Consider the following 17,896-nt stretch of genomic DNA (forward strand, 5'->3'; position numbering starts at 1 on the left):
GGGCTCACACGAGGTGGAACACTAGCCATGAGGGGAGGGTGTCACCAGCCAAGTCTAATGACGCACACACGCCATCCTGCGCCATCCCACGCCTAGGCACCACATCAGCATGGGGGCATATGCCCTCAGCCCGCCTGTGATCACATGGTATTCTAGTCACCAAGTGTTAGATCCGAAAGAGGCCTCAGGAGAAAACAGCAGATGGTTCTCAGCCTGTGCTTCCTGGACTCTCAAGGGTGAGCAGATGACGGGGGTGAGGGTGCCAAGGACAGGGTGCCTGGGGAGGCCCAGAGGGGACAGGGGAGGGAGTACACTTCCAGACTTGGAGATGACCACCTCCAAGAGTGAGCTTCCTGTGCCTGTGAGACACCAGTGACCAAAGTCACTGGCTGGTAAAGAGAAGCCCACTCCCCTCCCTGAGCCCTGCACCACTCCCCTCTCCACTCAAGCATGCATCAGACAGATCGTGGCCAGGAAGCAGGCAGCATGGACCAGGGAACAGATGGGCGGGCCTTGGAGACCAGCAGGGAGCTCAAAGCCACACGCAGCGAGCACCCTTTTGTCTTCTCTGAAGGGGGCACTGGGTGTCAAGCTCTTGCTGTTATTAAGTTTGCACAATGCAGTCACATTAGCTTCCACGTCCGAGACAGGACTCAAAAGTTAAATGGCCAAAGTCTGGCAAGGCCATTAGCACAGCCTGAAACAGCTACAGGGCAGAACGGATGATAAACACCTCACCCGGATGCTGGAGGCCCGGTTCTCTGTCTACCACGGACAGCTCACTGAGCCTTGGCGACTAAGTGGTGACACTCTCAGCCATGCACAAAAGCACATGCCAGAAGGGTGAGGTGGGGCCACCGGTGTCCTCACCACCACGTCCACCCTCGACTGCACCGGCTGTGGTCCTAGCTCCAGGACAGACGCCCCACATCCTCAGCAGGTCTCCAACCCACCTCTGGCCCCATCACTTCGTCGCTTGCAGCTGTGACAGGCATCCAAAGAAAACTGCCAGAATATTTTGGAAGTGCCAAGAACCTGCTTTTGAGGGATGCTCCATACAGGGGGGCATCTCAGCCACCCCCCCAGGGAATGTGTGCCTGCCTGCCTGCCTGCCTTGCCCAGGAGTCTTGGCGGTCAGGCCTCTGCACAGACCTAGACTTGAGATCCGGGAACGTCTCCGTGTACTCAGCCTGAGGTCAAGATCTTCACAATGTGGAAGCAGAGGAGATAGGAGGAGGAGGGGTAAAGGCTAGGCAAACACCAGGTAGCTGTGATCTGTGGGTGGCCCCGGGGCTGCACACTCGCCTGTCCAGCCCTCGCCTGCCAGCCACAAGCCATCCACTTGCCACAGGAGCCAAGGAGCAGCCAGGGCCAGCCAGCCCAACCGCTGCCACCCTGATTATCTGGGAGGAAGTGAGGGCGGGTGCCAGCCCCCACCATGTGCCCCTTGCCCTCCTCAACGAGGTTGAAGGACACAGTCCAGAACACCCACTGGGCCTCAAGGGCCAAAATCACCCAATTACCACAGGCCTGGTTCTCAACAGGAATGACCACTTGACAGATATAATCTGAAAAGCTGTGAGCATCTTTTTTTTTTTTTTAAGATTTTGTCAGAGAGAGAGAGCGAATGGACAAGCAGGGGGAGTGGCAGAGGGAAAGGGAGAAGCAGACACCCCGCTGAGCAGGGCGCCTGATGGAGGACTTAATCCCAGGACCCTGGGATCATGACCTGAGCCGAAGGCAGATGCTTAACCGACTGGGCCACCCAGGCGCCCCAAGCTGTGAGCATCTTTTCTGGCACTTTGCATGCCTTTCTTTACAAAAAGGCAAAGATGATTACGTTTTGAATACTACTTATTTTTCATGTTTGGGGGCTAATTATAGTAAAAATAGTTTAAATGTCACCCGAAGGGTTAAGCCAGCCACCAGAGGCTCCGCAGCCATGATCCGGGAGGGGTGACTGAAGAAGGAGCGACACGCCCACAAGAGCCATACAGAACCAGCAGGAAAGGTCACCGGGCAGCTACAGACCCACTGAGCGCCAGGCTGGTGGCAGCCACGTGGAGGGCCTGCACCCTGCCCTGCCTGGAGTCTGCGGTCCAGCAGGGCAGCACATGCCACATCCCACCATACTGGAGATCCGGATAAAGCCAGTGGACTGGGAAAGAGTGGGTCAAAGGGGACGTGGACCCCACCCCAGAAATCCTCCCTTCAAAGGGAAGGGACAGCTTTGGTGGCAGAGAGGAGAGAGCGCCCCACTCAAAGGCGTTTGTGCCTTCGCCGCCAGCAGCTGGGCCCGGCACGACTTAGAGCAGGCCTTTCCCAGAACTCAGGGTCAGGGTCGACACACTGAGCAGCAGCACCCAGTGCGGGGCCTCCTGTGGGAGAGACGTTAAAGGAATGCGCGTGGTGTGGGCACGATGGAGCCCTCGAGAATATGAAATTGCCAAGCACAGGTCTTGCCGGCCAGCTGCCCACCTGTGTGTGGTTCATGAATAAATAACAGGACCAAATTACAGCAGTCACCATCAATTTCCAGCGGCCAGAGTCGCCTTCAGCTGCACACAATGCCGCTGCCTCTCATTCTGCTCCCAGCACAACGCCGCCGCTCACTCCCGAACGGAGGTCGGCAACCACTTCCAGAATCCAGAGGCTGGTCAGAGAAAAGCAGATCTCTCCACAGCAATGCCGGTGCCAGGTCCTGAGGACCACAACCGCGACTGAGGGGCCGCTGCACGGCGGGGGGGAGGAGAGCACGAGGGCTCCGGAGGTGATCAAAGGAGGCCTGTGGTCAGCAGAGCCAGAGCCCCGGGACAGGTGCCTGAGGATTCCAGCACCTGCCCAGCCAGGAGGCCAGGCTCCTCCGAACCGCCTGCGTGAGGAGCCAAAGGAACTCCCGCAGAGTCCTCAGGAAGGCCCGCACCTTCCTCAGTGCCCCACCACAGTGCCCACCCTGTAGACAGAGGGAGACGGGGCGAGGCCACCGGGCGGGCGGAGGCAGCCGTGGTCCAGGGGTGTGTGGGGGTGGGGAATGGTGGCTGCGAGAAACCACACAACAGATGCAACCCCCCACTCCACGTGCACACGTACACACCGCATGCCATACCACACACAGCACCTCAAACCACACTGCACCACGAGTACCCACGCTACACACACCCCGCTCCATGTGCACACGCACACACCACGTACCTGAGATACACCGTGCCGCGTGCACGCCCCGCCCCCGACACATACACACGACACACACACTCCATACACACATGACCACAGCACACTGCACCATACCACACACGTACCCACACAGCATGCATGTGCATGCACACCACATGCACACACCCCACTGCACATATGCACATACACACCACATACCGCGCACACCCAAACCACACACACCATACATACATCACACACACCCACAGCACCATCCCCATAACCACTCCCCCGATACCACACACACACATGCGCGTGCGCATGCACGCGCGCGCGCGCACACACACACACACACACACACACACACAAACCAGCTCAGGGCCTCAGGGCCTCAACCCCAGAGAAACTCACTCCTGGGCAGTGCCCTCCATAGGGTAAGCACCCTCCTCCTGGCAAACCCCACATCAGGCATCCTGTCTCACATTCTGAGCCCACCGTCTCAGCCAGGGACAGGAGCAGAGCACAGTCAAGCTGCAAAGGTTCTAGGAGGGTCCCCCAAATTGGCCTAGAGTCACTCACCCTCTATGGGCACTGAAGCTGCCCTGTACTGAGTCACAGAGACAATTTCCTGCCTGCTCAGAGGACCCCAGACACCCCAGCAGCCAAACCTGCCATCAGCTAAGCCAGATTCTGACAAAAATGATGGGAAACACTCACATCCAAAGGCATAAGAATTTTGTAAGCAAAGATTCCAAATGAAAACAAATCAGGAGCTACCACACTCCTGTCCCAGAAAAGGCCTGGGGCGAGGAACAGGCCAGGCAGCAGGCTGCCCACGGGCCCCTCGGCATCTCCTACCCGACAACAGGACCCTGCCCTTTATGCAGGAAGCGGCAGATCCGCAGATGGGAGTGCTGTTTCCCTGGACGGCTTTGGAGTGCGGTATCTGCCAGATGGATTCACAAAAGCCATCAGATAGAGACTCAAAAGGAAGCTGAGGAGCTGAAGGTCAAATGTTCAGTCTGGTGGGTTTTGATTGCAAAGGCCAGGTAATCCCAACAGCCTCGCTCCCGAGCCCTATTGATTATGAGAGTGTCTGGAAACAGCCACGCGCAATCAGATCTGGCCACTCCCCAACTCCAGCCCCAGACAACCAACCCCTTCGCCACTGTCCCTTTGTAACTGAGCCTTCTCTCCCAAAGGCTCGGGACATGGGGACCAGGAGAGGGACACACCAGAGCAGGAGAAGGCAAAGGCCTCCCGGGTGGCCACAGTGGGGAGGCAGGTCTGCAGGAGACAAGGGTCTAGCTCTCTGCCTTGGAGCCGGAAGGCCCCCTGGGACCGACCTGCTCATTCTGGCCTGCCCGGCGTGGAGCCTTTCCAACAGGGAGACCCATACTGCAGACCCATCTCTACACTCCAAGGTCACACAAGCCTCTATGTCCACACCAGCCAATCAGCTGGCTCAGCAAAGCAGGGCCAAGCTAAAGGAGAACTTTTTTGGTAAAGATTTATTTATTTATTTTAGAGAGAGAGAAAGAGAGAGAATGTGTGGGCATGAGCAGGGGGAGGGGCAGAGAGAGAGGGAGAGCGAGAATCTCCAGCCGACTGCCCACTGGGCATGGAGTCTGACGCAGGTCTCAATCTTACGACCCTGAGATCGTGACCTGAGCCGAAATCAGGAGTCAGATGCTCAACTGACTGAGCCATCCAGACGCCCCTAAAGGAGAACTTTTAACAGCGGCCCTGAAAACCAGCCACGGCCAAAGCATAGAACATTATTCCAGCATTACTGAGGATTACACTTCAGAATAGCCAACTGCTAACAGTTGTTCCCTGACCAATCAGGTCCTGGGTTTTAAACCCTCCAGTCAAGTGCCATTTGGCTCCCCAGATGGTGGCTGTGGGGAAACATGGTGAGATTTGCTCAGATTTTCCCACTGGATGGTGGAGTTCCCAAGGCAGGGACAGCCCTCTCCGCCCACAGCCCTGGAAGGATGTCCACCCTCCAGGATAGGCACTCCCCCACTTGATGCAAGGCAAAGCAGCAGACAGAAGAGGAGATGCGCTTGGAGCCTCCCTCCACCATCTGCAGACAGAAAGGGCAGTGAGGCCCTGCTCAGACCCTCCCCTAGCACCCTATCCATGCCCACGTCTCACAGCGGAGCCCCTCTGCCCGCAGGACTGGCACTCCCAGAGCCAGCAGACGGGGCTGAGGGGCAGCTCAGAGGGCAGCTAGATGGGCACCTAGGTGCTGCCCAGGTGCCAGGGGCCCTGCTATTTGCAGGACTTGCCGCTAGCAGGCAGGGCAGAGGCCACAGCTCTGTGATCACCTTGTGTGAAGGAAGGGTTCTGGAAGAATCCTCTTACCAAGACCAGACCTACACTCCACCAGGAAACTCCTCACCACAGCTGTACCAGTTACAGGGCTTTGTAGCAAACCATACTGATATTTTTCACATTCACGAACTCTGAAGGTTCAGACTTGGCACAGAGCCCAAAGAGGACAGCTTATCTCTGCTCCACGAGGTCTGGGACCTCAGCAGGACTCAAAGGCTGGGGCTTGGAGTCACCCACTCTGGTGGGTGGTCTGGCTGTCAGCCGGGGCCCCACTCCCATCCATGAGGTCCCCCTACATGGGTGAGTGTGGGCTTCCTCACAGCATGGCAGCTGGGTTCGAGGGCAGGTGTCCCATGAGCAAGAACCAGGAGTCTAGCCACAAGACGACCCTGCCACATTCACCCATCAAGGCAGTCACCAGGTCCCAACCCGAGTCAAGCAGGAGGGAGAAGAGGCCAGCTCTCCAATGGCAACAGCCACAAATATTCTGGCTGCCTGTCCCTGGCATCTTTACCACCTCATTTCAGTGTCACAAAGGTAACCATCCCCACAGTGCCCATCACTATGATGACAGCCCCGGCGGTGTCTCACGAGCAGCCTTGTCACTGTCCCACAGATAAGGATTCAGCAGCCACAACAGTGACAAGACCTGCTGTGTGAGGAGGCCATGCCCCGCCATCCGGCCAGCTTCCAGCAAGACTGACCCACGGGACCTGCAGAGGCCACGCCACCACCCGGAACCTGTTTTTCTTTAAAGCAGGGCACATGTAAGGATTCAACCAGGAGTATGATGAAGGCTGACTATCAGGGCTACAACAGGATGGGGAGGCAAGAGTTGGGTGACGTGGAACCACCCTTCCACAAGATGACAGAAGAGGTACCTCTCAGGCCAACAAAGGAGGCTCTGGAGTTTGCACTGAAGGGCTGGTGGGGGAGGCCCTATTCTGGCCCTCTGCACGGAGCAGCTCCCTATAGCAGCCACAGGCCCACCAGCCCACCTGGTAATGAGTGTTCAGGGGCACCAGGCAGCAAGGGCTGCAACTGAGTCATGAGCCCAGAAGAATCACTCTCCAGGAAGAAATGACATGCCGAAGGTGATGAGCATTTAGCAGGATCCCCCGAGTGCCTCGAGCACCCATGGTTAAGTACGGCTTCTGCCTCGGCACCTCTGAGCAGGCACAAGGGGCAGACATGGCCAAGGGCCCTGGAGCTGGTAGGTCACATGGACAATCGGGAGGAGGCCTTGAGCACAGCCCAGGCCCCGGTCCCACACTCCTCACACAGCCTAGAGACACCGCCCTGTCTCACAGGTGAGCTGACTGAGGTAGGGCCTCCATCAGAGCCAGAGACAGGCACAGAGCAGGCATCCAGCAACACTCCATGAGGGATGGGCCTTGCAGAAGGGTCCCAGGCTGCCCTCTCTGACCCGAGACAACCCCCATTGACACCCAAGGTGGGGCCATCTCCCGCTGATGCCACGCAGGAGTGATGGCCCACTGGGGCCAAAGCCTCCGGCATTTTAACAAAGCTGGGAATCCAGAATTTCAAGATTAAGAAATAGTACCTCCAACACAAAGATGACCATAGGCTGTGGCTGCGGCCCCTTCTTCACCAAGGAGGCAAGGATCTGGCCCCAAGCAGGCTGTAAATGGACCCGACCACTGACACTGCCCTTACCCCCACTACTCCTTCCCTCCTTGCCATCACAAGCCAGCCCCCCATCCCACCGCCCTGACCCTAGTGGTCAGCAGACACAGTCACATGGCCCGGACTGCTCCTTACTTTCCCATCCAGGTGGCATAGCTGGCAGGAAGCCTGGGCACAAACAGGGTCGACTTCCCGGTGCCAACATCAATCGTCCCATAGCAGCCTGGATCAGTGACGCCGAATGCCCAGTGAAAGAAAGACTCCTGTGACGGGAACAAGGACCTTGGTTACCCGGTCAGCAGGACAAAAATGTGAGGCACAAGGAGAGAGGTGGGGTGTCAGATCGAGCACCCCAGAGAGTCAGCTCAGGCTCCCTAGCTCTTGGAGCCCATCCCCCACCCAGCCTCACATAGTTCCCCACCTGTGCACTCTGCCCCTCTGTGCCAGTGGCAGGTTGCCCACCACCCCCTTCCAGATTTGGCATGGGCAGCCCAGCTGGCTCCTCCCACCCTGCTCTGAGCCTCCTCTGAGGAAGCACGGTCCATGCGTGTGCCCAAGCCCCACCTCCAACCCTCTCTGGCCACACCCCTCAGGGCCCTGGCCAGGCACCCCAGGGCACACAAGAACACGGGTGCCCACACGACCCACAGGCCCGGTGCAGCCCTACTGCGCCTCTCTGTTGCCCCGATGCCCGAAGGAGGGCAAAATGCCACCTTGACTTAGGCACCCAGGCCAGACATCTGCACGGAAATGGATTCCTCCATTCAGGACTTCTTACTTCCTTCTCCCACCCCCGGGGCAGCTGATGACTTCAGTGTTTAGCAATAAACACTGAGCTCAAATAATGTTATAAAGGTATGAAGTGGAGGAGGATCTCTTCTAAAATTAACCTTGCATAACAGCAGTAAGGGAGCCAAAGGCTGAATTTAGGAGATCGGCTTTTAAACTACAGAATACATAAACCTCAGGAAGCATCAAGACTAGTCAGAAAAAACTTATTGAGACCGCCATGTCTCTAGCAACCAGGGGACTGCAGGCTTGCAGCTGCAAGAACGTGGCACAGGGAAACTTTCCAGCGGGAGCCGCTTTCGACAAAAACACTGCAATCGCTCTCAGCAGCTGACAGCCCATCTGTGTCCTGTGGGGTGGACACAGTCCAGCTGGGGAGGCCACGTCTTGCCGCCCCTCCACACTCAGGTCCCTTTCACGTTTCCCTGCCTCCTCCTGGCCTGGATGCCAGATGGCCATGTCCCCTAGGCTATGCCTGACCCCAGGGAGTTTCAAAAGTTCCCAACATGTCAGGCACCAGCTCTGGGTATGGCAGGGAGAAGAGACAGCCCTATCCTTAGAGTCCAGAGATGGGATTCTAATTAATCCCGGCTCCCCCTCTGGCAAGTCATTTCCTCTCTGAGGCTCAGTTTCATCATCTGTAAAGTGGGTGCAAAGCTGGGATCGATGAGAGTGGGGCCAGCTCAGGGTCTCTCCAGCTTTCTGGGTGAGCCCCTCTGTTGAGGGTCCTTGCTCCTGCTCCTGGAAACTGAGTGATGCCAGTGATTTGCAGCCAAGGCCACCGCATCCAGGCTGGCTTCCTACAGCTAGGCCAACCTCCATCACGCAGGGTTCCAGAACCTCAAGGCGCCCCTAGTCTACTTCCCGGGCAAAGACCCAGTGAGGGTCACAGAGTCAGCAATGGCCAAGCTGGGATGAATGTGTGGGCCTCCCATTCCTGCCCAGCGCCCCGTTCCCATGCCTCCTCCCGGCCCTCTACAGCCCATGTCTTCCCTGCCGCAGGCAGAATCTGGCCCTAGGAAGTCAGGCCTACCCATCTGCACCCATGCCCAGACCATCCCCCTACCACTCACTCCTGTGGACAACCCCCCCACCCCCAGCCTGGAACACCCACTCCCAACTGCACTTATCAGAATTCACCCTGGCTTTCAGGGCCTACACCAAATACCGCCTCTTCCATGAAGCCTTCTTGCCTGCTTGCTGCCCCAGGAATGTCATTTTTCTGTATTCTGACCTAAGAGCTGAGACTGACTGGCATCAGCTCTGCCCCCATCCAGAGCTAGGAGGGCTCTACCCCTCCAGAGTCGGGGCCCCCTGGGTGCCCAGGCCTCGGCCCGCCCTCCGAGAGCTTCTTCAGGGGGGTAAAGTTCCCCAAGGCCCACCAGGCCCGACGCTGGAGGAGGGCGGACAGCCCACCAGAGGCCTGGTGCACACTGAAGGTGCAGGAAGGCAGCAGGGCAGGCTCACCTGGCGGAAGAGGACCCCGGTGTCGGTGCAGTAGCGCTGGGTGTCCTCCCCGCCCTGCAGCAGCACGACAGCGCCGGCCTGCACAGCCGGGTTCTTTCGCAGCCGCTCACACAGGCGCTGCCTATTCAGGGCGAACAGTGCCAGGGGCACCTTCAGGGTTTCATTCCCCAGCCAAAACGAAGGTCTGCAAAGACATAAGCATATGTCGCCACACGGGCTTCTGTTAGTGCCTCCGAGCACATCCACCACCCACGGTCTCAGGTGACCGGAGGGCCGAGCCTGCTGGGGGACCCCCCTCAGTCCAAACTCAACCTGCTTGACCCAGAAACAGTCCCTCCCTGGGTTGCCAAGGACCACAGGGCCTCATTGACCCCACTCTCCCCTGCTGTCCCTGAGCCCTGGACCCAGAGTGGGGATGACGGAAAGCTGTATCCTGCTTCACCAGCGGGCAGGTGAGGCCCCTGGAGGGAAAGCCTGCAATGGTTTGCAGACGCACTCAACGCCTGCCCTCAAGGAGCTTACCATCCATGCGAGAAGGATCTGTGATCTGGCCCAGACAACACTGCATCCCTGCCCTCATGCCTGCATGATATTATCTTCTCTGCAAGTCACAGACCCGGCAGCCCAGGCCAGGACACCCACCTGCCCCCAACGCACATACACAGGACACCCAGTACCAGGGCCCGAGGTGAGTCTGTCTGTGCTGAGGGGACCATGGTGAGATGGACCGGGCAGTGGCAGCCCGAGGGGTGCTGTCCTGGAGGACAGTCATCACTGGAGAGCAGGCACTGAGAAAACAGCTTACTCTCCCAGCACCCACTCCCCAAAGCCCACCTGCCTCTGGCCCCTGCATCCCAAGTCTATTCCCAGGTTGCTCCAGCATCACGTTTCCCTCCCAGGATCACTCTGCATCCAATGTGCAGGAACCTCACCCTCATAAGTAAAAACACTTCCTTTGACTGCCATTCACCTCCAGCAGTTGATTTCTCTCTCCCCTTTGCAGGAAATATCCTTTGCAGAGTCACTCAAGCCCCCCTGTTCTGGTGTCCCAGCGGCCCACGCTCTCCTCAGTCCCCGCCTCGGGCCTCAGCCCACCCCTCCCCGCACTGTAGCCCCTGCCGGGCCACAGTGACCCCCACTTCCTTTCTGCCTGTGGCTTCCCAGTCCTCGCCCAGCCTCTGGGCACCCAGGACCCTGGGGACCACTTTTTCCACAGCCCCCGTTCATGCTCAGGCTCTCTATCTCTTTAGCTCCTCCTCCAGCTGGGGGACCCCCATCTCCAGCCTGGACAACCACAGGGAACTCTCCAGGCTCTCTTTGGTCCCAGCCTTCCCCACAGCTTATTCTGCACCCACCCACAAGGACCCTTTACAATGCACATCTGAGCAGGCCCTCCCCTGCCCATCCCCCTCAGCTATCAAGTGCACTTGGAAGAGAGCTACCAGGCACCGAGGGAATCCAACCCCAACTTTGTCTGCAGGGGGATCCCAGCTCTTCCCCAAACACCAGCAACACTCCGCAGGTGCCTGGATGGCTCGTGTTCTCACTTTATCTAGGCCTCTGCAGAAATGGCCGCTCTTCCCAGAAGCTTTCCAGCACTCTGTCCAAACCTTATCCCCTACTCTCCTCACTCCTCTCTAGAGCACACAGCACTGCAAAATGTCACCCTGCTCCTGGTGTCCCCAGGTAAAATGTAAGCTCTAGGAAGGCAGGGACCTTGCCTCCTTCCTGAATGAAGGGGGCAGAGGAGGATGGAGATCAAGTCCCAGCAAGGGTGCTGGGGGCTCAGAAGACCCACAGGCCAGGCCTGGGGGCGGAGGAGGAGTCAGGCAGGCCGGTGTAGTGTGTGCCTGAGGGAGGCCCTACAGGCTCTCCAGCAGGGGCGGGGGTGGGGGTGGGGAGCAGAAGGTACACACGCAGGCCCCGGAGGGCAGGCACGGCCCAGAGCTGGTTCAGGAGAGAGGGCTCTGCCAGGGACCGCATGAGAGCCGGGCAGATGGTATCTCCTGCATTCACTTGGCCATGGGCTCCTCAGAGGGGGTTCGTCAGAGGTAGGGACACGGGAGTAGGTGACACCTCCAGCACATCTTGGCTCCAATGCCACCTTCTCAAGACGGTCTTCCCTGGCCTTCCTTTAAACGTGTAGCTCTCTCCCCTGCCTGGCACTTGCACCCTCCAGATCCACTCTCCCTGCTCTGCCCAGCCCCCCTTCGACCAGCACTTCAATAAGGCTCTGGGTGGATTTAGCTCCTGGGAGGCAGGGCAGGAGACCAGAGAGTGGAGGGAGGACAGAGAATCCATTCCCTGCTCCCTCCCTGGTGGAACCTGGAACCCGACTGGTTGGTGGTCCCTCCCCACAGGACCACAGCTCCCGGGCCTCCCTTCTCCCAGCACCGCCTTCACTGGCTCCCAGCCAGCTTCCCGACTCTTCTCTCCCAGGTCCCCTGAACCTGCCCACAGCACTGTAAACTGATTCTGCATTAAACTCACTTCACCACCCCTTCGAGTGAGGCTCTGCCAGGTCCCAGGCTGAAGTGACAAACACCTCCTAACATAAATGCAGCCAGTGTTTACGGGTGCTCACTGGGGGGGCTGCCTCCATGCCCAAGAACGGAAATCCCAAGAACGGACACAGATCTGGGTCTGCTCTGGTCACTGCTGCCCCAGTGCCTAGCACTCTGCTTGGCACACAGCAAGTACTCGACAAATATTTGCTGAGTGAACAACTGTCACAAAGTGGGGTCACCCACACAGCTGTGCAGACCAGAAATTGCCACATCAGCTCCAGTGTGGCAGGAAGCACAACCCTGGGGCCCAGCCTGGCCAGAAAGGGTGGAGGGGTCGTGCACACCCCACAATATCCGCAGGACTAGAATCCCCCCCGCCCGGTCCCTGGGCATGGGCTGCCGCTCACCATCCCAGAGCGGCTGGACGGGGGCCAGGCCTCCCTCGAGGCCGGGCTGCTTTTTCCCCCACAAGGATCAAAGGGCAGAGGTGGCAGCTCGTAAACATGCCTGCATCCCAGCTGGCCGTGCAGTCAGGAACTGAAAGTGCAGCCACCAGCACCTCCGCAGCCCCCCACCCTCTTTCCCCTAGTCAGCAAAGGCCGTGGAGGGGGTGGCCCAGGGGAGAACTTCATCTGCGCACACTCCCCAGGGGCAGAGAGGGGGCAGCGCCAAGGCACTATGGCAGGTGGCGCCGGCCAAAGGGGCCAGAGGCACACAGACTCCATAGCACAACTGGCTGCAAGTGCCCGATTCCAGCCAGCACCCACCCCCTAGCCCTGCCCACCTCATCCCCACCGCTCCTCACCCCTCTCCCTGGCCCTCTCTCCTTAAACACACCGGACACCAGTTCCACCTGGCCTGCCACCATGCCAGGTGGCTCTCAGAAGGGCTGGGCTTCCTCTCGTCCAGAACCTTCTGAGAGGCCTCCATGCCTCGGCGCACCTGGACTGGGACCTTCCGGCCCAAGGGCCAAGCAGCCCAGGTCAAGACAGGACACGTGCTAAGAATACTCTCTGGGAGCATCAGCTGCTACTGTGAAGAAAATCTGCAATGGCACCTAAGCCCCGGGGGGCTCAGCCACGACAGAGAAGAGCAGGCCAGGCGGGCCGATGCGCTGCAGTCACTCCTTACGGCAGGGCACCCCCAGAATCAAGGTTCATAGAGACACACCCTTTGATTTCTCCCAGGGTAAACCAAACGCCGTGAGGGAAGATCGGGGCCAGAGCCAGTGCAGGTGACCTCCCCCAAGCTCAGCAAAAGGAGCACCAATAAAACACCTCCACCCGCTTTCCGCTGGCGCTATCGCTGACACCCAAAACTCAGAAGGCAAAAGCCAGGCCGTCCCCAAGTGCCGGTGTAAATGAGACAATGGCTGAGGAAGATGGCAGGGGCCTGAAGACTGGCTCTGGGGCAGAGAGACCCAGAGAACAAGCTCCAGCCCCCAAGGGCCAGCACAGCCCTACCAACCGCCAGGGCCCGGGAAGCAGCCAGTGACCACAAGTGGGGCTGGCCTCAGGGAAAGTGTGATGCTGCCGCCCCTGCGACCCATTCCTGTCCCCCTAAACCAGTGCTGAGCACCCCCTCCTCGCCTGGTGGCCACACGGAGGGCTCGCACCCAAGGCCCGTGGGGGTTCACACCTAGAATTGAGGGAGTCCATCTACTTGGATGGGAAAAAATGATATTTTTATGGGCTTTAACCTCTCATCCCAATTTGCATTTTCCTCGATTATTAATGTCAGCAACTAACCAGGGCAGTATCAGCAACATATGTATCTGTCACCGACAAGATCACAGGCATTTTCCTATCACGTCACTGATGTCACGGTAGCTCAAAATGTCACTCTCGTTCATTACTGCTTCAAAATGAAGGTGGTTATTAGGCCTGCTGCTTTTATTACTTAACAGGTTAACAAAGAACCATCTATTACTATACTGTAAATGTATTAACATTTTGATAGCTATATTTCAATACAATTGGTTTTCCTTGTAATCCTCTGTGTTTTATTTTATGCATTTAAAAACATCACGTTGAGGGGCGCCTGGGTAGCGCAGTGGGGCGCCTGGGTAGCACAGTCGTTAAGTGTCTGCCTTCGGCTCAGGACGTGATCCCAGCGTTCCGGGAACGAGTCCCACATCGGGCTCCTCCGCTGGGAGCCTACTTCTTCCTCTCCCACTCCCCTGCTGTATTCCCTCTCTCGCTGGCTGTCTCTCTGTCACATAAATAAATAAAATCTTTAAAAAAAAAAGATCACGTTGAGAAGGGGGCACAGGCCTCACTGATGCACATGGGGTCCACGGCACAGACAAGGACAAGGTCCCTGCACTAGAATGTGAGGCCACTTCTAGATGGGGCCATGCTGCTAAGCTCCCAGCAAAAAATGTCAGCCAAGGACCTCCTGCTTCCTCACCCTCAGCCTCCAGGTTGGGCCAGGCACCGAGCCCACTGGCTGACTGTCAGCAAGGACAACCCACTCACCCTAGCTGGAAGGGTCAGGGGGGCTAAGCACACACAGAGACCGAGAGAAAGAGAGCTATGTGGAGTCAGGACCAAGCCTGGAAAAGGGCCGGGAAGGGCAAAGGGGCACTCGGTGGCCAGCCCACCTCCCACAGACCCACCCTTACCACTCCACCAGGGTCAGCCTGACACCTCTTCCCCAGGAGCACAAGGTTCACATCAGGGTGGGGATAGGATTTGACCCTGAACTTGACTCCTCAGGTTACTTTCTCTCCTGAAAAACACTGACTCTGGTATGACCTATGACCCAACAGGTTCATACCCAGGGCAGCCCACCTGCATCTCCTTGCTGGCAAAGAAAGGCCCTCTGGGGAGCAGCTCCCTGGGAGCCACTCAGTTAAAAAATATACAGGAGTTTTGGGGCACCTGGATGGCTCAGCCATTAAGCGTCTGCCTTCAGCTTGGGTCATGATCCCAGGGTCCTGGGATTGAGCCCCGCGTCGGGCTCCTTGCTGGGCGGGAAGCCTGCTTCTCCCTCTCCCACTTCCCCTGCTTGTGTTCCCTCTCTCGCTGTGTCTCTCTCTGTCAGATAAATAAAATCTTAAAAAAAAAAATTACAGGAGTTTCTTCATCCTACTCAGAATTCTGTCCCCCTCCCACCCACATTCTTCCTCAATCACTGAGAACCTCCTTGCAAAGCAGGACAACACACTGGACTAATTTAGAGTAAATCCCCCTTTTTTTCCTTAGGCACCATGTTACCCAGCACAAATCACAGGTGGTCACATGGCCCTGGAGGTACAAACTGAACTGGTCCCTGGGCTTCAAGGATGCCAGCAGAGGCAGGAAGGGAAGCAACATCTCAACCATGACTGGCAGGTGTGCTGCCACGGAAAAGCATCCCACCAGAGGAAAAACCTGGGATTCTCTATAGAGTTCTGAGCAGGAAGTTTGTATCGCCAAGTCAGGAGGGCAGGCGGTCAGTAAAGGTTTCTAGGAGGAGGAATCATCATCTCAGCTGGCCTGCAAGTATGTGCAAAGTTACATCACAGGCCAAGGGCACTCCAGGGCCAGCAGGTAAGGGGCACAGGAAAGAAGAGAAAGGAAAAAGCCATGTGGCAGGTCTGGCTGCAGTGGATAAGTCTCAACTCTGACCATGGAAAGCTCAGGCATGGCTCAAAGAGAAGGTAGGGGTCCCTCCCACCAAGTGTCATGGGATGAGGGGTGGAGGGTTGGGGGAGGACTTCAGAGCAGACCCTCTGGGGGCTATGGGACCCTCCATCTCATACTTGAAGCTCCTGCCCAAGCTGGCAGGACAGAGCAGGATCAACCCTGAAACACTCCCCAGGGGAGCTTCTCGTTGCATCTGGAGTTTCCAGTTGAATCTGAGATACTAGTTTAGGACTTCCATTGCTCCCCAAATCACACTCCAGTCACCTGAGACTTTCACAGCCTCCCCTGACCCACGCTCTGGTAGGACTCTACAAGCACCCAAATCCGACTCCCAGGGGAGGCCATGGTCATAACTTGATGGCATAGTGCCTCATTATGCCTGACGACTCTGATCTATCAGAGTGTGCAGATGGGCAAAGAACTTTGCTGGAAACACACTCAAAACCTCCTCCCTTTAAGAAAGCTGCTAGGGTTTGACCTCAGATTCAAAGTGTCCAGCAGGGCGGCCCCCTACTAGCTTGGGATGGCCCTTGCCAAGGAGGCCCTGTCAAGCTCTGGAAACTACCTGCACTTTCAATAGTGCACCTCTCCAAGAATTCTGTCATTCTGTGTCTCCCCACTGCCCCACCTCCTGCCATGGTCCAGAGGATCAGCTTTGCTGTAAGAACCCTCCTTCCAGGATTTGGCTAGGTCCAGGCTCACCCCCATCCAAACAAGGAGTCTGGCTCCTCTGTGCCTTCAGGAGAGCCGGAGGCCAGTATGGAACCCCCTATGACCACCTGGCCAGCCCAGATATAAAGACAACAGACCTGCATCTGGGCAACTGGCCTACACCTATTGCCCCCTCTGCTCTTTCAGGCAGGGTCATAGGCTGGGTTCAAGGATCTGACCCTGGGTTCCTTAACACTCATCTAGGACTTCACATGCATAGTTCTCTGCCTGAGGGGCACCCAAGGACTGGCACACATGTCATCCAGGGATTGAAGCCTACCCACACTCTCCCCTGAGCTCAGAACCCATGCCCCTCTACGGCGCACACCAAACCAGAGGCAGACAGGTGGATGGCAGGTGCCATGTGTCCATCTGCCCCAGTGGCCTATGAACACCTAAGGGTAGGCCCAGTGCTGTCCCTGGAATACAGCAGGTGCCCACTGTTTCCTAAGCTCTCTCAACCTGGAGGCCACCGAGAGGCCATTTCCTGTTGCCATTCTCCCCAGAGAGATGCAGTCAGCCCACTGGTTCCACCATTCTGATCTCAGTTCCCAGCCTGGCATCTAGGGCAGTGCCCCCTCTCTACCACTTCCCCTCCTAGCCCGCAGCACCACCAGGCCCATAAGCCATACCCATCATTGGGCCTCCCTTTGAACTCACACACAACCCAGAGGAAAGATCATCTAAGGAGCACAGCTGATTAGATTAAAACCTGTGGATGGCTCCAACCCCTCAAGACAAAGTCTGGAGAAGCCAACTGGGACACCACGCCCTCCAGCACAAGGATGCACCCCATTCTCCCCCATCCCCAGCACAGTCTTAACTCCCAACCTTTGTCACTCACCCTTTGCTCAGATGTTCCCTCCTCTGGGACACTCTCCCCAACGCTTCAGTGAACCCACCTCTCCACATTTCCTGCTACCAGAACCATTCACCCATTCTTTCCTGCAGCAGAATTTAGGAAGCACCTACTGTGTGCAAGGCACTTACCAGTGAGACCCAGGAGTGAACCAGGGAAAGACCCTGACCCTACATGCCAAATGAGAAGACAAGAAACAAGTAAAATAAATGTACTATATAGTTTATCAGAAGGAGATAAGGACTGCAAAACGTAGGATAGATACTATGGGAAGGCTTCTCTGAGGTGACGTTTGGGCCCTGAAGGAAGCGGGGACGTGCCCTTCTCAGACACAGCCTCCTCCCAGGAGCTCTCGGTGCAGAGCACCCGGCAACGCTGTCGGCCCGCCTGAGGGGCGTGGCCGTGAACGCGCCTGCAAACCGAAGCCCCCACCTCGGCCACACGGCGGGGCCGCCACGCGCGCGGGTGGGGCCTGAGCGCCAAGGTGGCCCCGAGGACCACGGGGCAGCGGAGAGGGGAGCTCAGCCGCCCCTGACTCGGAGCGCTCTGCCAGCCGCCCGGCGCTCGGACGCCGGCCCCGCGCGACAAAGCGCGCCGCCCGCGGCCACACAGCACGACCAGCAGGGCCGCGGCCCGGCAGCGGGGGCTATCAGCCTGGAGGCCTAGGCCCCCTCTCCGCGCCGCCGGCCAATGGCCAGGGACGGGAGCAGTACTCACCCGGTGGCCGCCGCCATGTTCACCCAGCACCAGCGTCACGTGAAGTGAGGCATCAGCTGAGCCCGGCCGGGTCCCCC

At 57.8% G+C, this 17,896-nt stretch overlaps 1 protein-coding gene across 3 annotated transcripts in view; it reads right to left on the reverse strand.

Moving 5' to 3' along the window:
- The window catches only part of PEPD (peptidase D), a 113,420-nt gene extending 95,524 nt beyond the window's left edge, over window positions 1-17,896 (reverse strand). For 2 of the 3 annotated variants that reach the window (XM_040633710.1, XM_040633709.1), the window contains exons 1-3: window positions 17,820-17,896; window positions 9,397-9,580; window positions 7,276-7,403 (exon numbers count right to left, since the gene is read on the reverse strand). In XM_040633710.1, coding sequence (XP_040489644.1) covers window positions 7,276-7,403; window positions 9,397-9,580; window positions 17,820-17,836 — 329 coding nt within the window. In that variant the 5' untranslated portion in view covers window positions 17,837-17,896. The remainder of the gene's footprint in view (window positions 1-7,275; window positions 7,404-9,396; window positions 9,581-17,819) is intronic. The other variant, XM_040633711.1, reaches the window with a different exon arrangement.

The sequence above is a fragment of the Ursus maritimus genome, unplaced genomic scaffold, assembly GCF_017311325.1.
Source record: "Ursus maritimus isolate PB19 unplaced genomic scaffold, ASM1731132v1 scaffold_19, whole genome shotgun sequence".
Taxonomy (NCBI): domain Eukaryota; kingdom Metazoa; phylum Chordata; class Mammalia; order Carnivora; family Ursidae; genus Ursus; species Ursus maritimus.